The sequence below is a fragment of the Amborella trichopoda genome, chromosome 1 (assembly GCF_054954075.1).
Source record: "Amborella trichopoda isolate Santa Cruz 75 chromosome 1, AtrichopodaSantaCruz75HAP2 v2.0, whole genome shotgun sequence".
NCBI classification, from domain to species: domain Eukaryota; kingdom Viridiplantae; phylum Streptophyta; class Magnoliopsida; order Amborellales; family Amborellaceae; genus Amborella; species Amborella trichopoda.
In genome coordinates this window covers 49,159,855-49,184,813 of record NC_142336.1, presented here as the reverse complement: position 1 = coordinate 49,184,813, position 24,959 = coordinate 49,159,855, and the positions used below count along the sequence as shown (strand labels likewise).

The 24,959-nt window shown below is 35.9% G+C and overlaps 1 protein-coding gene across 2 annotated transcripts; it reads right to left on the bottom strand.

Annotated features, from left to right (window-relative positions):
- PP5.2 (protein phosphatase 5.2) lies at positions 1-24,409 on the bottom strand. 2 transcript variants are annotated; one of them, XM_006852616.4, is made up of 13 exons: positions 24,267-24,409; positions 22,109-22,321; positions 21,649-21,818; positions 21,506-21,577; positions 20,419-20,569; positions 12,095-12,203; positions 11,874-11,991; positions 8,396-8,543; positions 7,578-7,826; positions 4,957-5,082; positions 4,766-4,866; positions 582-656; positions 1-434 (listed from the first exon to the last, which is right to left on the bottom strand). In XM_006852616.4, the coding sequence occupies exons 2-13, from the start codon at positions 22,188-22,190 to the stop codon at positions 375-377; spliced, it is 1,461 nt and encodes a 486-aa protein (XP_006852678.1). In that variant the 5' UTR covers positions 22,191-22,321; positions 24,267-24,409; the 3' UTR covers positions 1-374. The 2 variants fall into 2 exon arrangements, with proteins under 2 accessions (XP_006852678.1, XP_020527835.1); XM_020672176.2 differs by having other exon boundaries at positions 24,070-24,360.
- Between the last annotated feature and the right edge of the window lie 550 nt (positions 24,410-24,959).

The following is a 24,959-nucleotide window of genomic DNA, read 5'->3' as shown; positions in this document are numbered from 1 at the left end:
TTTCACAATGTTCATTGTCTTGTACGTTAGCTGCAAACAAAGCTGGGTATTACAAATGGTAATGTCAATCTTACAGTTTTAACAGCCTTTGCTGTTAGAAACCTTCTCTGTAAAGGCCAGCCCATCTGGGATTTCCAACAAATAAACATTATGGTGACAAAAATGAACTTACCTGAAACCCTCCAAATAAAAAAGACAAGTAACTGTATAAATATATCACAGATTCACAGCCAATTGAAGCGATTTAGTGTCCACTCTCTCCTATTGGTTCCCACAGCACCTGCATCCATCAGCAGCCAAAAAATTCTCCAAGAAATCGCCTGGCTCAATTTTATAAGAAGAAAATTCCAGAAAACTTTAATCTGATTTAAGGATCAAGAGAACATCCTAAGGAAGTTATTCGCATAGGCCATTGGCTTCACATCCGGATGAGGCTGCAAGTTAATTTCAGCAGCATATAGTCATTATTTAGCAAACATGATCAAGGATTTGCCTGAACAGTAGATACTACAAAGCAAGGACATGAAAATGAATTATACAAGATACAATAAAACATGAATTCAAACATAAATATTACTCACCACCGCAGAAAATGAGACAATGTCTGGCTTCAAATCTGGGGCCTTGAACCTTATGAAAGCCCCTTTGTTACCCATCTGAATCAATTATTTACAAAATTGTTAACTTAAGGGGTGAATGCTAAGCTACTGTTGGAAGAAGAAAGAAAATACACACAAAACAATGAATTAAAGCTCAGCCACATTTGCATACATGAACCACTGAAGGCAAATAGTGTCATAAGTTCAGCTAAGAGAGTTCTGTAAACAAAAAGGAAAAAGAAAAGAGCCCATGAGAATGGTGGGGTAAACTAAAATATGTCCTGATCATTAGGAGGCTAAATTATATCTAAATTCCTCATATGATATATAGTTGATGATGCGAGAATTCCATAATTTTAACTCATTTTTGTAAAATTACGTACCCTGCAAACTTCTTACATGTAACAAGAAAACGATACTTCATCCATCCAATTTCAATAATTTCTAATAAATATACAGCCTAATTTCTTGCTCCTAACTCCGGCGTAATAATGTCTTCAGAAAATTATGAAGTATAATAAATAAAAAGAACCAGGGGAAGAGAGGCCAGGATACCTCTTAATAATTCACATTTCTCCAGCACCTGCCTTCATACTAAATTTATTGCTCTTGAATTTGGCACTCGTGTCCTTTCAGGTTTAAATTTGTAAAGCTTGCCTCACAGTCATACCATATGAGATGCTCTAAAGATAACTCACAGCCTATCCTGATGTCATGGGGAAGAAAAATACCGCCAATACTTTTATTCATAATTCTTCATTATACCATACCTGGATCTACCAAATGAAACCTCCAGCAGGCTATTAATGGTAACCCCCCCCCCCAACCCCATAAGTTTGGGGGAGAATATTATAAAGAGGTATTAGCATCAGTTCGTAATGCTGCTTGTTCTCTGTATCACTCAGCTCATGCAGGTCCCAACTTTTATGTGTAGAACTCAGTGAAAGGAAAAAAGGAAAAAAAATTGGAAGAGTTGGCAAGTCTTCTAATAGACTCAGCAACTCCCAAGTTTCCACTAAATCAATATAAACTCATCAGGTATGCACTTGTCATAATAAATAACGGTTTCAGGACCAAAAAATAAGAATTCTATTTCTGACAATTTCTCAAAAAAATTTGAAGACCCCAAATTGCCTACATTCTAACTATAATCATCTCCAAAGATAGGAAGGTGGACTTCAGGAGTATTTCGGGATTATTTATGTGCGATCAAAGAAAGAGAAAACCTTACGGAGATCGATCTTCCTTTAAGATTCCACAAATTTCGGATATGTATCGTTTGGATTTTGATTCATTTTTTTACATCTTTACTTCCACAAAAAATATTTGGATCTAGAGACATCTAGGGTTTATTTTCTAGATCTTTCTTATTCTTTAACCTCATATGCCATTTTGAAAACCTCAAGATAAATTCCAAAAATAAAAAAAAAATAAAAAAGTGAAATATCACAATCTGAAAATGGTAATATAAATATGTAAAAATATCAATAAAAGGTTAAAACCCCTTATAAAAGCATTAATGGGTCTAAATGATCCCATTTTACACTGCAAGGATTACTTTTAAATTTCATTTCAATCGGGTACCTCTAAAAAAAGGAATTTTCTAAGATGCTTAAATAAACGACGTCACGCCCTTGTTCAGGATTGGGAACCCTGCACATTGCTTCCTCATAGGGGTGGCAATGGACCCAAACCCGACCTGGGTCCAGGTATGGGTCCAAAACTTCGACCCGGTGGTCGGGTCCGGTGTCCAAGTTTATAATTTTGGTAAGAATTGGTTATTCAAAATGGAATATCGAGGAAGAATTCAGTCGTAAGATAAAAAGAAATTTTTTTTATCATGCTTATCCCTTTTGAGCTTTGAAATACCAACACGGGAATAATTGAAATATTTGATTCAAAGCTTATAACTGTACTCCTTTAGATTTTGTGGAAGAGATACAATTTTTTTTATTGAGAAGAACGATTCGCTAAACAATCCATTAAATTAATAATTCCATTGAATGATTTAATTAGTCAAAACAAAATTAGCCGTACCGCTAGAGTCCACTTCTTTCCCATACTACTAGTGGAAGGGAAAATGTAAAAACTACCACTAAAGCAGCCCAAACAAGACTTGCTATATCCATGTGCATCCCTTGTTTCTATGAATACGAAAGTATTATTCCATTATTGACAACTAATAATAGTGGAATTGTAACTAATAATAGTGGAATTGATGGTGCAAAGTTAAAATGGGTTTCTAACTCAGCGCTAGTGACAAACAGATCCAATCGATCCAATTGGAATCATTGTTTTGAAATGCGGCCGCATCACCGCATATGTGGCCACATAATGCGCTACATGCTCGAAGCACATCGCATGGGGAACATATGCGCTTTGGTGGGATGCACCTGCATATGTGCCACATCCCACCGCATGGTGCATATGTGCCGCATACCCAAACACAAAATACGGCCACAACTGTGGCTGCTTTTGGATCAAACGAAGAGGAAAAAACAATTTGGTGGAATTTGCTTTTTGAAAAAATTGTGAATTTGTTCTAGGTAATGGTTGGGTTGTCTATTGGGGTAGGCGTTGTTTTGAAGAAGTTCGAGCATAGATTCATCAACATATCAAGGGTTTCAAGGGCCAAGAAGATATCAAATTTTTTTTCAATCAATCGGTAAGTTTTTACTTCCTAAGTTCGAACACCTTTTATTTTCTTGGGGCAATGTCTTCTTCACAATCTTTGAGTAGCAAGGATTCGAATTGAAAATATGCAAAACTCAAAATTCCAAAAGATCGAAATTGTGTTATTTAAACTCGTGGAAGTACTTATAGCAGGTGTATTTTTTGACAAAAAGAACACTTAGCCGGAATTACTAGGAATGTCAAAGCATGCCCACAAGCTACCACAGAGATTAAAAAGGCGATTAGAGAATACATGGATAGCTTAAAAAAACAAAAAAGATTATGAATTATGATAATGTGAAGTCTTCTAAGTTCTAATGTCTTCTATAAAATTTGCTTTCAAGTTTCTAGTTTCTACATTCTATTTTTAATGTCTTCTATCAGGAGATTCAAAGTCTCCGACAATTGATAATATTGGAGTTAATGAATAAATTAAATACCTACTATTACTTAAATCACCTTCATATCTTTTTCCATGCATTAACCTATTTTTTAAAAAAAACGGAATTTTCTTATATTTATTGACTGCATCGACTTGATGCACCCGCATCTGGACCGCATCGGCCCCCAGACCGCATCCCGCATTTTAAAGCACTGCTTGGAATGTGCTCATCTGCGCCTGAACCAGAGATGTAGATTACCAAAATGTGTTGATTGTTCAGGATTCCCAATCCTGAACAGGGGTAAAATTTAGGCATTTTTTCAAAAAAATTTCAAGGTACCTAATTGAAATGGAAGTTAGAAAGTAATCCTTGCTGTGTTCAATGGGATCATTTGGTCCCCTTAGTGATTTTGTAAGGGGCTTTGGGCCTTTTAACTGATTTTTTTCCCTAAAAATATATATGCCAACCTCATCAGATGTAAATGTGAAAGCGAAAATCAACACGTAAACTTATATTTCGTTCTTTTTTTTCCCATTCTGTTATTGGAATTTCGCATATGCCCATTTTCATTTTCCCATAGGTTAGTAAATAATCAGAAGTAGTTCATAGTGAAACATCAGACTAGATCAATATTACTAAGTAACAAATCATTAGGATCTGCAAGAAATGGAAAAACATTTTTCAAGCAGCAAAGAGGATTATGCATTACGTGATAGCAGAAACAAATACCACCCAAGAAAGGGGTATAGGTTTTACCTTCCACAAATATCCAAGTATAGACTAGAGAAAACATGCAATGAAATGGACTCTCCCTCATATTGGTTGGTATAATTTTCTGGCAAACAATGACATTATCATGAAATTCCTATTGGGATAGTACACTAAAATACTATATATGATCAAATGAACTACTGGAAACCATGGTCATCAGGTCACCTGGCTGGTCCCACTATTATGTGGATAGCAATGATCATAGGACTATAATTTTCCCTCGTCCATAGGAATTAACTTCTTATTTTCTTTATGTTCTTTTCTTTTTACCTTTGAGTAGTTTTAAAAGGATAAGTTCCTATTTTCAGTAAACAGTAAATACGGGTTCAGTGACATTACCTGATCGCAATAATTAGGAGCTGAAAACACGGTAATCAGCCTACCATCATGTTCAATCTCATATCCCTCATCCTTCACTTCATGAGATCGAACCAATAGCTCTGCCACAAGAGTTGTTTATGTAAAGGAGCTGCACCAGAATAAAAAATTTGCACAACACACAAATGGACAGCAGTAAAACTAGCAATTACCTAAGTTATTTTCCTGCAAAAATCTCTTCGTAACGTCTTCACCAAAGGAAAGACCTACGCCACGTTTGCTAGGCCCACGTCCAAGACCCGGTTGTGGATCACTCCATAGCAACTCACACATCAACCCTGATGAAATATTTGTAACATTTGAAAAATGCTCTCAAAGAGAAAATATATTCAATAGGAAAAAGTTCATATAAGGGTGAGGCCCCAAACAATCAAATTAAGGAGCACTTCAAAAATTCACTAGAATTATGAAAAACCCTCAATTCAATCATCTCGACCTCAAGATGGAAAGACATGAGAAAAAATAGATTTCAAGTCTTGGAAATAATGCATTTTGTAATGTATTATCTAGACCGTCAATTTTCAAGATTTTCAAGTGTTTATAGATCTGCTCGATCTATACTATTTTTTAACATTTAAATTTTATATTAGAGATGGAAATAGGCCACCACAAAAAATTTTGATTCTGAAACAACATGTTTTGGCACTATTTGAAGGTACGCCTTACTTTGATTGGTTAGGGCCTCAGCCTTATACAAACCACCCCCCATTCAATCTGATTGAACTCATCTCTACAGGGGTAAAAGTTGCAAGCGCATAATAAGAAAGCTACATGATGTGCTTCATCATCATCATCATCATTATAGCCTTTTCCCAATTAATTGGGGTCGGCTACAAGAATCAATCCTGGTCCGCCATTCTTCTCTATTAAAGGTCATACCTTCAATGAGGCCGTAAATCCTTATATCTTTTCGGACAACTTCCAACCACATCCTTTTGGGCCTACCCCTTGCCCTTTTCAATCATTCCACTTGAACTAAATCGCACCTCCTAACAAGTGTTGTACTTGATCAGCGCGTCAGCCCACTTAAGTCTACTCTCTCCCATCTTATCGCCTATTGGTGCCACACCTAAATTCTCCCGAATGGATTCATTTCGAATTCTATCCCTTATTGTCACATCAGTACAAAAAAAAAAAGAAAAAGAAAAAGTGAAGGATGCATATTCATATGCTTTCACAAGCAATAAGTGTACCATCGGCAATGACACATGATTAGGGAAGGGATAACCTATCAAAAATAATATTAATAATGGAATAAATAAAGGAATAGGGTATAAAAGGGAAGAAACAAAAAAATATTTTTCTTTTATTTTTATTTTTTTTGGGTAGTTTAATACGGATGGGGTCCCCTACCAGTGGTAGGAAGGAACTCAAGACGTCATGTTGTGGCAACCTACCACCCTAACCACCTACCCTTGAGCCCATTCCTAACAAAAAGGTTTTAGCCCATTCCTAACAAAAAGGTTTTCTTTAAGAGCTTTGAGGGTTGGGTAGATTTTATATTCATATTAGATATAAATATAAAATATGGTAGTTATCAATCTTGGACCCAAAGGCAAGACAACCTGACACATGTTGAAGGTCAAGGATTTAAACCCTTAATGTTTGACCCCGTTGAGCTACCTCTTTGTTAACACTTAAATATTTGAATTTGAAGATTAAAGATGGATCTATATTTACATATCAATGATTAAAAAAAAATCACTATTTTGACATTTGGTAAGATGGGACGATAGAATTGTTTACATATGGATGATTAAAAAAATCACTATTTTAACATTTGGTAAGATGGGACAATAGAATACAATTGGTAAAGGTTTATCAGGTAAGAAAAGGTGTAACGAGGTGTGCATGGGGTCAAAAAGTAGGGAAAATGGCAAATTTAAGAATTCAAAGAACTTGTACATGTCACCAAACCCAAAGTACAAGGCGAACTCCCCATATGCTCAATTAGAAAATGTAATAGTTAAGAAATTCATTTTTGATCGTTTTCCATTATGCCCTTCAAATATCCAAAGCTTCTAGGAAGTGTTCAGGAAAGTTGAAGAAACAGGGACCCTCAGCAGGCAACTCCAGTAAGCAATTTTTCTCCTAATGGTGACATATTGTATGCTTTACCTATTTCACCATCGTTCATCTAGGGAATGTATGAGTGGCAAAGGTTGACTAAGCAGCCTTCTCAAAATAAAATTAGATTTAGTTGCCACTTCTAAGACACTATTGATTCTCAGCTGAAATTCAGAATTTATATTCTGAAAAACTACCTCAGACTGTAAGAATGAGACAAACTAGCTAGTCTGACCGGTCCATGTAGATAACCAAAATTACTGAGAACCATTCCCAGCTCTATAATCGTAACCAAGATCATCGTATTACTACATTTTCCTGTCAACGAAGTATTAGATTTCAAGACTAGGATAAACACAGAACGAAATCATTATGACTGAATGGATGAATAAAGAATTTCATGGGGTTGGGACCATATTTTTGGCACCATCCTGATTTCCTCAGTACGGACCTGGTGGGGTGGTCTAGTTTTAATAAAATTATTGTTTAATAGTAAAAATTGTGCTTGGACAATGGAAAAACAAGTTCTAGGCATAAAGAAATGTAACAATTCACAAAAAATGAATAAGAGGATTGATAACTCGATATTGCTTTGCCCTTTTCCATATGAAGATCCCATGGAACTACACAGATACAACTATTAGCGAGCAAAAAAAAATCCATTCTGCAACTAGAAATAATCAAATATTAGTCTAAGATGTCTCACCTTCTTCAGGAGGCTCACAAAACCGGTCAATCGCCCTAATATCGGAAATTTTTACCCCATCTGTACTGAAAAGGCCTCCATGGACTACAAATATCTTCTCATTAATTACATGAGCTAAAGGTAAGCAACAAAATACTTCTGCAAAGAGCTCAACAAATGTGTCACTCAACTTTGACTTGACCTCGCCCTCAAAACCATAAATTTTGTTCATGCTCTTGCTTTCATGGTTTCCCCTAGACAGATAAATTGCTGAAGGAGAAAGAAAAGAACCATTAGTTACAAAAGCAACCTTGGATACAAAAAACAAAAGATGGATATGCAAGCCAAAATGACGTTTATTTCCTAATTCCAACTAACTCCAAATAATATTGCAGCAAAACACTTCCCATACATTTTTGGCATTCCATGTTCACATACTAGAAATGATAGAATTTGAAATGAATACATTCAAGGGAATTTAGGTGAGGCTCCAATATGCGATAAGATGAGGGAGAGTAGACTTAGGTGGGCAGGCCATGTGCAACATAGACCAATACAGCATCAGTTAGGAGGCGCGATTTGGTTCAAGTAGAAGGCTCTAAAAGGAAAAAGGGAAGGCCCAAAAGTACATGGATATAATTAGTGAGAAAAGATATAAGGACTTATGGTCTTAATGAAGGTATGGCCCTTGATAATGCAGGATTCATGACCGACCCCAAATAGTTGAGATAAGGCTCTAAAAATGATGATGATGCTCACATGCTAATTTGTGCCATGGGAAACAAAGCAAATGACAATCATCATGCAACTCAACCCAAAACGTCGGGCATGTATTATACCTGATGGGGACATGCATTTAAATGCAAAAAGCGCAAGGATTACTTCAACAGAAAAGGATCCCCGGTCCACAAAATCACCATTGAAGAGATATGGGTTTTCTTCTGAGGGAAGGCCATTGAGCTCAAATATATTCAAGAGGTCATAAAACTGCAATATCATTATAATAGAACAACATCAGCTCTTCAAGGCTAGTATGAGTACCAAACAAAGAAAAATAAAGGAGAAATGAGCTTCGAAGAGCTTCGAAGACTATAAAGAACATGAAATTAGTGCTCTGCAACTGGAATGACCATCACATACATAGAGGATTTCCAGCATAAACTTCCATGTGAGGAACCACAAACTCAGGTATCAACAAGTTTCAAATTTCTGCCCGAAAAAGAACAGCTGAATATAATGTACTAATTGAGCATAAATAGCTATTTGGATACTTCCTAAAGATTTACTCCTTGAGATATCCATGTTTGACAAAAATAAGCCCCAAGTAAATTAACCATCCGTATAACAAGCAGCTACCAGACAATCCAACCAGTCCAAATCACCATGATGATCCTGGGTGTGGGGATACAGTCTTCTTTTGCTTTTCAGATATTGCATATTTAAGAAATAGTCACATATATTATATATACCTAATCAAGGGTAATCATTCCTTTTTTATTCCATAATCAATTTAATGTACCAATTTGTAAATTGTACTCACTCCAAGAGGGATCCATCATGAATGAATTCCATTCACCAAACAGGCTTCTCTTTCTAAATAGGTCCATTGCAGGTATTAATTGAGAAGGAGCAGTTTATCCAATAAATCTACTGTTTATCGCTGACAGTCTACACACTGCATTTGAGAGAAATTTTTTAATGAGGTTTTGCCAATTCAGTCCTAGTTTCATTGGTAAAAGGAAATCCAGATAGAAGAGCAAAGAGCCAGTAAAGTGGCCCAGAAGGATTTTTTTTTCTTCTCTTGTGAATCAGAAAGGAATTGAAGGCAAAAACCTAGTTCTCAGGAACTTGACATGAAGAGCACTCTATAGGGCAGATAAAACTACTTTATCTAGCTTTATATAAAGCAAATGGAGAAGTGGAGGTGGCAATCATTGATTATTTGACCAACTATAAAAGCCGACATAAAAACAGCATTTATTTTTTATTATTCAAAACAAAAAACTTTTCTCTCTACATCACCCAAGAGCTAGGAAACTGAAAGCCCTTATTTGAAGATGGTTATGCCCAACAAATTGTCAGTGGCTGCCAACCAATAAAACAAAGGCCGCTGTATGTGAGGTATGGCAAAGTTCCATCATACAAATCTCTAGGGAAATTTATGCATCATGAATCCATGAAAGGCTCTATTTATCAAAAAAGAGAAAAGGTTAGCAACCTTGTACATTGATTTTGAGAAATAATGCAACCTTGTACATTGATTTTGAGAAATAATGAAGAGAAAACTTAACGATAAAAAAAGGTTCCATAGAAGGCTTTATAAAAGAAATCAACACGCCACCCCCCCCCCCCCCCCCCCCCCCCCAACAACAACAAAAACCAAAAAAAAAAAAAAAATCCCAGATTCACATGTCCTGTTTATCTTGTTCAACAGCTCTACTACCAGAAAACTAGAAACCTTCTCTCACCAGAACTGAAATTTACACAAAATCCCTCTCCCCGACTTGTGGAAGTGACATCTCTTTAAACAAAGGCAAAATGCAGAGAGAACAGGGCAACATATATTCTAATTTCTGCCTAGTTAATTTATTTATTTTTAGGTAGTTCAGTGGGAATACAGGCCCCTACCCGTTTTTGAAATCGCTAGAGGTTTCGAAGATGTTAGGTGGTGCTACCACTACGATACCAGCCCCATTCTCAATTTCTGCCTAGATAATTGTTATAACAAACTTGATCATTGATACTGAAAACACAACAAGAGATAGAAGAGATAAAGAAAGCCAGATAAGACGAACAATGACCAAATCCGACGAGCAGGACATGAAGTGACAAGTTCTAGCATTTGTCCAGTGGCACAACATCCTGAATGAGGGGGGGTCGACATTTATAGCATGTCCTGAGTACAAACCAAATACGAACAAAGAAAAGGAAATAACACATCTGAAATCTCAGGACAGATGCAGATTACTGATGGTCAAAGAAAATGAACAACTAAAGATAATGAGCGATAGCAAGCAGAAAACAGCACATAATTAAGAACAAAGAACGAATATCATATAACATTAGAAGGAAAATAAATAAATTAAATAAGACAGTTGCAGTTTTTCTTTTTTTTGTTATTTTTTGGGAAGAGGAGAGACGGGCACGATTGGATGGGGAAACTGCAGGTTCAGAGCACAGAGATTGACAGAATCAATAATTAGCTCCAAGATGACACCAGAATGATGTTTCATTGTGATTCAATAAGCTTTGATATACCACACAAGATCTCCAATTATTATATGATCAATTTATTAATTGTGTTACTGACAAGTGTGAAGAGTACAGATTACACAAAGACACCCACCACACAATTCATTAAGGAAAAAAGAATGACAAGAATACTATAGCAATAGTGATAGTGGAATCACATATAGCACTTGTACAGTGAAATGAGATGAACACAAGTCATATGACTTCTTTGAAATTCAAATTCAAGTGAGTTATTAAGAATTTCACAGATAAGCCTTCTAAGGATATGGGTAAAGCAGAGGAAAATCAGCATTTCATGAGGGAATGAACAATATCTTGAGGATTATCCTTTTCTTTCTATTTATTGAGAATACTCATTGAACTACCCAGAAAATATACTTTGCATAGAAAAATAAAAAGCATCAGCAAGAGCTCCAAATTCCACGTCCTCGATAAAGGGAGAAATGCTCATGCACTGAGCCACTCAAATAATTTCTTTGTACATCATTAACTGTTCATTATCAGATGAAGGAAGAAAAAGGGTAGGAGGTAAACTTCCAAGTCTGTGGGAAAGTGAGACATAACAAGACATACTATCAAACCACTTCTGTTAATAGCATATTTTTCCCAGCTATGGGAAAAGCAACTCACCACAAGCCAAGTCAATATTGTCTGAGAAGGGGCATTCTGTGATAAATCATTTTCTAATTAGAGCTAACCATTCATATACCCAGTCTTCATTTCGTATGTAAAGGGAAAACCAACAATCTTGAACTAAATTTAGATGACTTTAAAAAAAGGAAAAAAGAACCCAGTGAAACAACTACTTTGACCTACATTGATCTTCAGTACATCATCCTATATTAATATCTCAGACAAAAATGGTTTGAATTCAAGAAGAATAAAAGAAACATGAAAACCAGAGCTTAAAAATTACATCATCTGGCTAAAGCTCAAGAAGCCCACAAAAAGAGTAACAATACGATATAACAAGAATATCACTATGCATACACAGAACACATAGAGCCAATCAAGAATCTCACTGGACGACAAAATTGTTAAAAGAAGAGAACGGATTGTACCTACCTGGCCATGTACATCACCACAAACTGTGAAATGATCTCCATTTTGGACTGTGATATCTACCAGAGAAGGCGTTGCTCGGAGCATCTCCCTGGCTTGCAAGACTATCTGGTATGCATATCTATGACATTCATCATGTAAAATTAATACAGCAATTCAAAAGACAGGCCAAATCAGGAAATGAAATTCAACTGTTTAAGACGAGCCACTGAGACTAAATACACCTTTTATGTAAGGGCTTCTGGTTTTTAAAATCATCCATCATTTTCTTCACAAAGTCCAAAGTCACATTGTCTCCCTCTATCCTGGCACCAGCATATTGAGGCTCCACATCTGTAATCCAACAAGAACATAGAAACATGGTCCCTAAATGGGCGAACAAGTAAATGCATAGCACCATAGAATAATAAATAAGTCACGGGGTCTTTTTTTTTGAGAAAGTTACAGGGTCATTATTTTCAATAAAGCCCCATTCTTCACAATTTGGCAATGATATAAGATGCAAATACAACTACAGTAATCACGGGGAGTTTCCCAAACTTTAATAAGAGAGATTAACCTCAACTTGGTGCATAGAAGCACCAAATCCTTTACTCTCACACTCCACTCACCCCTAACAAATGCCTAAAAAATAAGGTTCAACTTAATACCATGTCCTATGTTGTTATGTTTGTTCCATATGTTCCAAAACATGGCAACAAAGACCACCTCCATAAGCGACCCCTCTCTAAGAAAGAAAGCACAAACCAAAAGAAATTTGTAATTTGTGAGAGAGAAATGTGCCCTTGTACATCAATAGCTTAGGCTTTTCCCCCCTTATTATGTTATTACTATATTCATAGATTACTCATGGATGTTCATTTCATTATTTTTATGCATCAAGCCATAAAGTGGATTCTTCTGATGTAAACAATAGTTTAACAATTAACTTTTCGTGATATAGCACATAGCAAGTCCATCAATAAGATTAAAGGTAGGCAAATTTACAAAAGGTTCAAAGTAATGTCAATGGTAGATGCATAAACAAATCCACAAAAGTTTCTTAAGATCATTACTTCTCTTTTGCAGACTTGGAATAGAACAAGGCTTTTTAGAAGCTAAATGAAACCCTAGGATAATCCTATATCAAAGTATCTATCCTGAAAGTGGCAATCAAGCGTCCGCCGTAGCCATCTCAAATAACTCTAGAGCTCAATCTACAAAATAATTTTTTCACGAGAAAATGCCACTTGTATTTGGAATGAAGCAGTCTTTATTAGTATGGAACCCTTCATCTCTCTAGCTAGAACTCCATTGACCCCTCCAATTAGTGTTGAAGCACAAAAAATACCCTCTTCATTTAACTCACACAACTTCCACTATTTCCTACTAAAATGAATTTATTTCCTGTATCTTACCCGTCCAATAAAATCTCTCTTAAGAATCATTCCTTTGCACTTACCATGTGGAAGGAAAAGACCTTCACTTGGTTTTTATTAATTTAGAGAAAGCATACAATATGCCACCTAGAGATTTAATTTGGTGGATGTTGGAAAAGAAAGGAGTCTCCAAATGCTATATTAACATGGTGAGATATATGTATGCGGGAGCGCTAACTAGTGTGCGGACAACTACTGGAGAGACAAGTGAATTTTCAGCGATAAAAGGCCTACATCAGGGGTCCTCGTCGAGCCCATATCTCTTTTGTTTTAGTTATGGACGAGTTAACTAGGCACCTACAAAATGAGGTATTGAGTGTTAAAATTATTAAAGTGCATTTTCTAGAAATCATATTAGCCTTTGTTCTTTTATTTTATTTTGAGTAATGTAGTGAGGTTGTATTTGTAATTGCACAATGAAAGTTATGGAACTAATAGATGGTTAGTAGTTATTGCTGTAAATAGGTAATTATTATTGTAAGTGGTTCGTTCTTATAGTAAATTTGGTTTTAAGAACCTCTACTTAAAAAGAGGTGTGCGGTGTGAAAAGTTGTGGCCTCATGTATCAAGTTTGTAATGCTTTTGTGTATCTTATATTTCATCATTAAATGAAAAGTTGTTTTTCTTTCCCCTCATCTACATCTAGTTAATTGTTCTTCTTCTATCTTTTTCGTACCAAAATGATCCGCTTCTCAATTAGTATAACAATGCCACACCAACCCAAGACCCATCACCAAAAAGATAGAAGAAGAACACTCAAATAGATGAAGATGAGGAGGAAGAAAAACAATTTCTCATTCAATGATGAGAAATGAGGTATATAAAAACATTACAAACTTGATACATGAGGCCAACTTTGCCTACCACACACATCTTTTTAAGTAGAGGTTCTCATAACCAAATTTACTATAAGAACTAACCACTTATAACAAGAATTACCTATGTACAGCAATAATTGCTAAGCACCTATTAGTTCCATAACTTCCCATTGTACAATATAAATACAACCTAACTATATCATCCAAAACAAAATAAAAAAACAAAGCTAATATGATATCTAGAAAACACACTTCAATAATTTTAACACCCCCCTTAAAAGTGATTTTTTAGCAATGAGACCAAGCTTAGCTCTAATAAATTCAAATAAGCCTTTGGACAACGACTTGGTCAAAATGTCAACAATATTGTCATTGCTTCGAACCTCCAAAACTTCAACCCATTTAGCACTTTCTCACGAATGAAATGATGTTCAATTTCAATATGCTTGGTCCATGCAAGACAAACTGGATTTGTTGCAAGCTTGAGAGCACTTTGGTTGTCACAATGAATGATAGTTGGTTTTTAATTAGTGAATAAACATCCTCGATTAATTGGTGAATAAACATCCTCGATCAACCATCGTAGCCACACACATTCTTGTGTAGCAAGAGAAGCAGCCTTATATTCCGCCTCTTTTTTTTTAAAAAAAATCTCTAATCCTTCGTGCGACCCCCAGTTGCTGTCGAACCAGGATCTGATACCAAATGTTGGTTTTCTTGAAAATATGCACTTGCTACTTCAATGTAATAAAACTCTAAACTTCAGGAAAACATAAGCAGGAACGCAACATAAACAAGACAAAGAGACGAAGACTAAAGTTAAAGTAAGGATTTTATGTCCCAAAGGCCATATCAGTCAACCTAGTTACCTCACTTAAACTCCTTCGTCTTTTGATATTTTTACTTCATTCACAGGTTGTTTGGATAAACTTTAAAAAAAGGCAAGCCTAAAGAGGGATAAACAAACTAAAAAACGCGCATATCATTGCATTAGCTTGTGCCTATTTATAGGCTTTACAAACGGTTTACAGACCACCCCAACTAGTTAAGTGACTCCCAATTCGAATAACCACCCACTAAGGAATAACTACCCATTTGGGAATAACTATTTTCCCACTACAAACATAACTTCCCAGAAATACTCCTCCTTGATGCAAAATCCCTTGTTGAACTGCCAGTACAAGATCTTAAATAATATTGTTAAGATCTTCAATTTCAAGTGTTGTGGCTTCAAGGCTTTTAACCCGCTCCTTCATTTGATAAATCGGTTTTTCTCTTGCAATCTTTGTATTTTCTTTTTCATTATCTTCAATTTCAATTATTTCATTCTTTTTAGCAAATTACAATATGACAAAATGGGCAACATTTTGTTCAGGTTCTCTTTTTGTCTCTCTAGGAAAACCTTAAAATTTCCTTCCTCAAATATCTAACTCACGGACAAAAATAATATTACGATAAGATCCCTCCTTGATAAATTTGTAACTTGGAAGTTTAATCTTTGCTTTTAGCAAAATTCATAAAGCTTTTTTTTTGAAGTGAAATTTGTTATGCGTTCCTTAAGTTTAACAATTATTTTAAAAAAAAATTAAAAACATTTTTTTTATGCCTTTACTTAGCATCTTCATGCCTTTTCATAGCATGATATACTAGGCTGCAGTCCTTTTCTTTCTCAAAAACATTTTTCCTATGCTTCACTTGGCATCCTCATGCCTTCTCATGACATAATACACTAGGACTATTGTTCTTTTTTCCCTACACCTTCATTTGGCATCCTCATGTCTTTCCACAACATGACACACTAGGACTACAATCATTCTCAAAAAATATTTTTCCTATGCCTTCATTTGGCATCTTCATGCCTTTTCATGGCATAGACACACTAGGACTAAAGTCCTTTTCTTTCTTTTTTTCCTTCCTTATACTTTTGAGAGAAACCGCTGCAACAAACCTTGCCTTAAATCTATCCACACTTCCATCCACCTTACATTTTGTTTTGTAAATCACCTACATGTGATAGGCTTTGCATCCTTGGGCCAAGGCACAAGTCCAAAGCTTGATTTTTTAAGAGAGCAAGCATTTCCTCATCCATGACACAATCCTCATCCATGGCACAATCCCATTCTTTGATGCCTCTTGCTTCATCAGAAACAAGAAGGGTCACTATTTATCTATAGGGTTAGCATAAAAACATGAGTGCACACTTACAAAGTTTTCATCCCCTAATGAGCAGGCAAAACAATTTGCCTCTTAGACCTCCTAAGAGGTGGTGCCCTTTCCACATCCTTATCAATATTATGACTAGATTGTTGCCCATACATTTCATTTTCATGACAATCAACTCTTCTCCCCCTATCATATTGCTCCCCGCAGATGAAGAAGAGGAACCAACGATCAATATAGGAGCATTTGGAGTCATACGTAAGCTAACAGCCTTTCGCTTCTCTCATAACCAATGAAAATGCATTTCTTTGCCTTAGCGTCCAACTTGGTTCTTTTTGCATCTAGCACATGAACATAGCTAATTGAACCAAAAATGTTAAAATATTTGACATTAGGCTTCTCCCCAAACATCATCGCATAAGGGGACTTTATATTAACCAGAGAAAGGGGGACCCAATAAATCACACAAGTTAATGGCAGTAGGAGGGGCCGTTAAGTTAAACATGCCATTCCTTCTGCTCATAAGGCTTTGGTTAAATTCTTTGCATGAAGCCAACTTTTGCATATTTCTACAATGCGACTAATTTCTCCTTCAGGCACACCATTTTGAGGTGGTGTGTGCACAAGAAAGATCCCTTTTTTAATGCCATGTACACGACAAGACAATAAGTAGTCCTGGCGTGTCGTGCCATGAAAAGGCATGAGAGTGCCAAGTGAAGGCATAAAAGAAAATTTTTAAAAAATTAAAAAAATGAATAGTTTCAATTTTTTTTTGAAGAAAATACTTCAAGAACACAGGGCAAATTCCACTCCAAAAAGCATGTTTCAGGAATTTTGACAAAAGCAAAAGATTTGAACAATCTATTTACAAGATTATCAAGGGACCCAATCATAATCCTATTTTTGTCTGAGTTAGAAATTGGAGGAAATGAATATTTAGGATTTCCTATGGATACAAAAAGAGAAGTTGCACAAAGTGCAGCCCAATTTACCATATTGCAATTGGCCAAAAAGAAGGAAATAATTGAAGTTAAAGATGATGATGAAGAAAATAAGAAGATTGCAAGAGAAGAACAAATTTATCAAATGAATGAACACATTGAAAGTTTTGAAGCCACAGTGTTTGCATTAAAGAAGGAAAATGAAAATCTTAATAATAATATTAAATATCAATTCAACAAGAAAGGGATTTGCATTAACGGGGAGTGTTGAAGATTGATGCAAAAAATTTAGAAGTGGCTCACATGTAGTTATCTCTCCCTTTAACTCTCTCTTTAAGTAGTCATGTTAGTTATGGGTTCGTGATAGTAGTTATCCAGTATTCTCTCTAATGTATGTGGATAGTTATCATCAGTAGGAAGTTATGTTGGTAATGGGAGAGTGGTTATTCCCAAATGGGTGGTTATTCCAATTGGGAGTACCATAACTAGTTGTGAGGGTAGTTTGCAAACCGTTTGTCATGGAAGTTTTGGTAAAGTTTTACATTGGCTGCCTACCTAACACAACCCACCTCATTTACCTCATTTAACACAAAGGAAAGTTTAAAGTCCTCACCCTTCTTAGACAATTGTTTGTAAAGCCTAAAAAAAAGAACAAGCTAATGCAAGGATGTGGGTGCTTTTGAGCTTGTGTTTATCCACTCTGGTGTTCCAAAAAACGTCAGGCAATGCCAAGGCAGCCAAGGGGTCTAAGCATCCCAACGCCTAGGTTCAAAAGGGGTAAGGTGTCTAGTAATCTTGTTTCAAGTCCAACTTTTGTATAAAAAATGCATGAAATGCATATTCATGCATTTTTTATGACCCAAACAAAAGAAAACATCGAAAATACCCCATATGATGGTATTTTTACACTTAGGCAGCACAGTCCCAAGGGTGCCCGCCTAGGCAGGTACTAGGCGGGCGCCCAGGCCGGGTACTAGACGAGCGCACAGGGACAGCCCGCCTAATTGGTCCGCCTAGGCCCCCTTGGACAGCCTTTTGAATCAATGAACCTCTCTAAGCTTGTATTTATTTAGCCAAAAACATGTAAATGAAGTAGATATCAAAAGAGGAAGGATTTCAAGTGAGGTGACTATGAGGACTACTAATAGAATCCTCACTTTGACCTTTATCTTTCTCCCTTTATCTTGTTTATATAGAGTTCTTCCTTGTGTGTTCTTAAAGTTGAGACTTTTATTACATTGAAGTAGCAACTATATAGTTTTAAGAAAACCAATACCGTGGTGTACATCTTTATTTTTTTAAATGAGTTAATTGTTGTTGTGTATGTTGTTCACAGATGACATGGTTTTGGTCGATGAGACTGGAAGCAGCATCAACGCAAAGTTGGAAGGATGTTTTAAAATCTAAAGGTTTTAAAATTAGCCAGGCTAGACAAAATATAGGAATGCAAGTTTAGAAATAATAGGTGTAAAAATGAGGAAGTAGTTAAGGTTGATGACTAAGAAATGCCTAACAGAGAGTATTTTCAATATCATGGGTCGATGATCCAGGAAAAAGGAGAGACTGAGGAAGATGTCGCACATAAATTTAGAGCTGGGTAGGCAAAGTGGAGATGTGCACTCGGAGTTTTATGTGCTCGCCGCATACCAATAAAGTCGAATGGGAAGTTCTATAGGACAGTTGTGATATCAGCTTTGCTTTATGGGACGGAATGTTGGGCAATCAAGAAAAGTTACCAATTTCAAAAAAAAAAAAGTTGGGCGGTCAACATACAACATAACCATAGGATGAATGTAGTTGAGATGAAGATGTTGAGTGGCATGAATAGAAGGGATAGAATTTGAAATAAGTACATTCAAAGGAACTTAGGAGTGGTTTCAATAGTTGATAAGATGTGGCCATGTGGGAAAGTAGACTTAAGTGGGCTAGACACATGCAGTGTTGACCTAATACATCACTTTGGTTAGGACGTACGATTTGGCTCAAGTGGAAGGCTCTAAAGGGCAAGGGGAATGCCCAAAAGGACATAGAGGAAAGTAGTGAGAAATATATGGGAGCTTATAGTCTTACTGAGGGTATGGCCCTTAATAGAGTAAAATGGCAAAACAAGATTCATGTAGCCGACCTCAAGACCCTCTCCTCTCAGTTCTAAAGTCCATGGCCTATTACTGGTTTTTAACCATATCACTACTTCCTTCGCTACATTGGCAGCTATAGGTCTAGTGGTGGTTGCAATCCCCTTTACTCCCAGAAACCCACTATAGGTCTAGTGGTGGTTGCAATACCTACCAACATATTATGACGCTATTAACTTTCCTTAATCTTGGGCCCCTTAGAACACCTCATTTTCATCACACACACAATGTTTCGATATTCTTATAAGCCAAAAGAATAATCACTATTATTGGAAATCAACACTTCTTTTAAAATCTAAATTGTCCCTGCCTCATACCCAATATACGAGATTTTCATTTTCCCGAATGACAGTGACCAAAAATTCTACACACAAGTTGGAATTTCAACTGTCACCATAAATCTATGAAATCATAAGAAAGTTGATGTGCAGGAACCCATAAAAAGGCATATTACATACACTTCTACTAGGTTAGAAGCTAAACCCCGAATTGAACATGAAATTGGGCTTACAGAAAAGCAAAATTACTGTACAATATAAGCAAGAGACAATCATATTCAACATTAATCTAAACAAGTTTCAAATTTTCCAAAAATCTAGGTCACATATCAAAACCAGCCCAGTTCAGTCTTATCAGCGTATGTCATCAATTTCCAGTCAGTTCCCTAGCATGTCTTTCAAACGACGCTTTCATCGATCATTGAGAATAAAAAATAAATTATTGTCTCCCAATCAAAACTTCTTTCGATGGCACACATTTGACATGACTATTCATTATAGAAATCACTGGTCAGCATGCAGAGCAAAACCTATACTTGATCTAGTCAGCATTATTTGAACATAATCTGTAGCATGAAGAAGTGTCTTTTCCTTTCACTTTTGTTTTCCCCAAACATCTGAGACGGAAAGATTAAAGTCTACCATTAAAATGGAAATGAAAGCTACTTGACGCACTAATTAGTAAAGGAATTTTAAAGAACAGTATACAAAAATATAAAACCCAAAACTACAGTACCAAGGAAATTCAATGTGGCGAAAGCAGTCAGAAAAAGTATAAAGATAAGAAGAAAAAAAAACCTATCGATCGATAATCAATCGAATCAGCAACAGAATGCCTATCATAATCTTGTACAGCAATTGCCTCCTCAAATCTAAGCTTCTGAACAGCTTTCTCACATTCCTTCAGCTTCCTGTTCGCATCAGGATCATTTGGACAAATTCTCTTGACCTGCACCATTTTAGGAAAAGTGAGACAAACAAAGAGTGAAGACATTCAATAACAAGATGCCGAAATTTCATAAATTCATTAGATTTATCCTGGATATGTAAAAAAAAAGAAATAATTGGTAGAATCCATTTAAAAAATAATAATTCATTTTTCCCAAAAACAAAAATCACAAGTTTCATAAATTCATTACACTGCGTGACAAGGCCACATTGGACCTACAATAGGAAAGCGAGTAGGGCACCACATAGGCTTCTTTGTGTGTGTAGCCAATGCTCACCACACTCAAAGAGGGAAAAAAACAAAACCATACATCATTTTGTAAATTACCAGTCTCCCTACGTGCTAACCCAGAATGACTGTGGCTATTGTATTGTTGAAAACCAGTCTGATTTAGCCAACTGAAACTCATTACTAGGTCAAGTATAGAAGCACACTCCAGTACAGGAGACATCCATAGCCTCTGTGAGTCTCACCCACAAATTTTGAAAACCATAGCATCGATATTCTCTTTCTATCAAATAAATTATCTCATAAATCATATCGGTAAGCAACTCAAAATCCGCTGTCCATAGATGTCAAACCTAGAATCTTAGTACAAACACCAAACAATTACTGACAGAACATTCTCCCATCCAAGATAACAACCATTACACCTCCTTACACTCCACTAGGGGGTAGTTATGAGAAAACAACCACCCCTCCTAATTTTTTTTGTCCTTTCTTATACATCACTAGTTAAATTGTGCCCACGAAGGAAATTTATGTGGAAAGACCAGACTTCTTAAAAGACACTTTCATTTTACATGAGTCACAGCATCACTACAGAAAGAGTTTAGGCTTTGCCAAACTGTATGACGCATATTAGTCTCACAAACTACAACTTCGAAACAATAGTAGGAAAGAAAACTTACTAAGACGTAAAAGAAAACGAAATACCTGTTGAAAATCTTTCAAAGCTTCCTTGAATTTTCCCATTGCAAGATATGCAGCTCCTCTCCTATAATAGCCCTGCACAAATCACTTGTCAGAACAATAACCAAGACCAGTCAACCCATAACACCATAGGAGAAACAGCAAACCTTTGAATATCTAGGATCAATTTCTACTGCTTTTGTTGCATCCTGCACCGCACTCCCATACTCCTCAAGTCTAGTGTGTGCTATTGCGCGGTTTGCCCAGTATACAGCATTCTGATTGTTCAGTTCAATTGCTTGAGTGTATAGCTCTATAGCTTGATGATACTTATGGGCTGATGCAAGCAACAAACAGAAGTAATAGTAAACACTTTATCAGTAACCAAGGCATAATACAGCCCCATATTAAGAAACATAGCATATTCAGAAAGTCGATGGCAATCCAAAGAATTATGAAAAAAAATTCCCATTTGGTCATAGCCGTCCAACAGATTGATGGGCAGTGATGATGAGAAAATGATATCCACCAACAAGGTCATAACCTGTTCTTGTGGGTCTCAGACTCTACATCACCACCACACATCATTTCAATGGACAAAGCAATAAGGTAAAATATGACAGACACCTTTGAATGCTTCATTTGCAAGAAGTTTGAGTTCCTCTGCCTTTTCAACATCTGAATTCGTAGTACCATCAATGCTGGCCATTGTGAAATGAAACTGCGTCTGATGTGATGTGTAACCCTGATTACTAACGTACTGATCTCATGTGCCACATGACATACTTCATTCTACAAGAGATGCTTCAACACCATGAAGCCTTCTCTATGGATGTGCATCTGTTTCATCAGAAAGCAATTATTAGTACTACGACTAGTCGACTAGATGTACTATGACTACTACTATTATTATTGATAAGTAATGATTATTAAGTTAGTAACAACAATATGATCAGAACATCCATGTTGACAATTGACATAGGGTAGAAGAAAGAATAAGCATAAGTAATCATAACTTCGCAGCAGCCATTGAGTAGAAGTCTAGAACATGAAAACCGGAGAGAGATGATTATACTTTTAAAGCACTAGAGTATATCCAAGTGGACAAACTGAGGTAGGTATCTAGCTCATGTAGGTCACTTCCAACTTTTTGGTGTCTACAGATAGATAGATAAATCTTATTCCTTTTCAGCTACCAAAAATAAGGACATAACAAAGGTGTATGTCAATTTGCATAAGCGAGATTGAACTTTTAGCAAAAGTACACGTACAATCAAAATTCAAAAGGTTTAAGCTGTCTCCAATCACCCTGCTCTGGATCATAGTTGAATCAGTAGGACTTGAAAGAGATACAAATCCAATTTAAAATAAACATAAGAAATCAATTTAGAATAGGAACTGGTAACAAAGTTTCGAATCTTCAAAACTCAGCAAGAGCCTAAGAAAGTCTATATTGGTAAGCCCCCGGTCATTTTTTTCCCCCCTTGTTGAGGATAGCAAAGATCTCATTAATAGAAAAGGGGAGAAAGTTTAATGAATGATAATGTGACTTACAGCATGGCCATCATTTCAAAGTTCACATAACAAGGTACATCACATACGGGTAAATACCTAGAGGAAATAAGTACCTCTGATATTTGCTATGTTGAATGAACATACATATCCAATTCATTGGTGTTCCTCATATTGAAGAAACAATGTCAAGGGACTGTCAGAGAGATGTACTAGATGAATCCCAATGCCAAAAGGTGGATAAAAATGAGGGGTTGAGATAAGCCCGATACACAATAGAGATAAATAATAAACTGCTTAAACCTTTTTTTGGTCGGGCATCCCAAGCTATGAAGTGGTGTTCAGTCAAAAGAGGCCATCCATTGAAGGTAGAGTATTTCATTAAGGATGAAATGGCAAATGATTTGATATAATTATTTACAAATAGAGATCTCAAGAAATAAATAGATGGGGCATGGTGGTATGTGATAACTAAGACATCAACAAAAAAAAGAACGAATTGGAAAGTGTCTGAACCAAGATATTTCTAGTTCTAGTAAGCTCCTTGTATTAGCCCCGTAGTGTATATAATAGTTCAGGATCAAAAAGCTCCAGTACACCATGAAAACAAATTTCATTAGAAAACTCGAATAGATTAAGTGATCCGCTCAAACCTTGACTGGAAATTGATAGAACAAAGCCCAGAATATTTTTCATCTGCTTTCAGGCCACCTCAGAATATTTTTCATCTGCTTTCAGGCCACCTAACTAAAATCAATGGAATTGATATATTTCTGTAAATTAAGACACTTTAACCTACCCTTTTAACAGTCACCAACAAGAATGGAATTAGAATAAATATGAGAGAAAAGAGAGGAGGGGGGGAAGAGAGATACAAAAAGGGAAAACAGGATGAACTGCAAGAAAACTAAATTACACAAGAGCTTTTCAACCAACACATACTCATGAAAATAACTATGGTTCTACAGTACCCTTCCGAATACATATAGCTAGACAGGAATCAAAAACCAATAACACCATAGACAAAACAATGAAAAGAAGAACCACTGCAACAACACAAAGAAAATCAAACATACTTTCCATGCTTGGGATTCAAAAGATAGGGTTTTTACAGAATTTCCTTCAACTTTCTTTGAACAAACACTATGATATCGAGCTGAAGAAATCTACTACTCTCAATAATAAGTTTTAGTCCTTTAGCCGCCTTAGCTTCATTAGACATAGTTTATACTTCCTTTTATTGATTATCAGAGGATGAAATTTCAGAGCTTACCTTTATAAATGAGAATTGGGGCCAACTTAATTTCAGTTATCACCTTCAATGAAGTAGGAAAGAGAAACCTGAACCCTAAAAAAACCCAACCCTGAAAAGCCCCTCTCGACGGTATGAATAAACGTCTCCTAAACCTAGCACTTTAGCGCCTAAAATAGAACCCGCTACATCAGTGGGGGACGAGGTCAAGGCCGCAATTATGCTCCTTCAAGAAGAACGGAGAAATTTTGTAAAGAAGAACGGAGAAATTTTGTAAAGTTCAAATTCTATTTATTATTTATTTCAGGAAAAAATTTATATAGAATCGAGGCTCTAACCACTCAAATTAGAGCCCACTTCAAAAATTTTATTAAAAAAGATTGTTTTGATGCATGGAGATGAGAAAAAAATAGATTTTAAGTTTTGAAAATGGTGTACCTTTTAACGCATTTTTGAACTGTTAATTTTCGAGATTTTCATAGATCGGCTTAATCTATACTATTTTTTAAGTTTTAAATTTTATAATTAAAGATGAAATATATTTTAAGACTATCACAAAGATTTCTATTATTGAAACTACATTTCTCTATACTATTTGAAGTTGCACTTTACTTTGATTATTTAGATAGTCGGCTCTATACAAACTGCACCATACCATTGTATATTATCCATTTATCTTTCTTATAAAGAAAAGTATATATAGAGCATTTATTT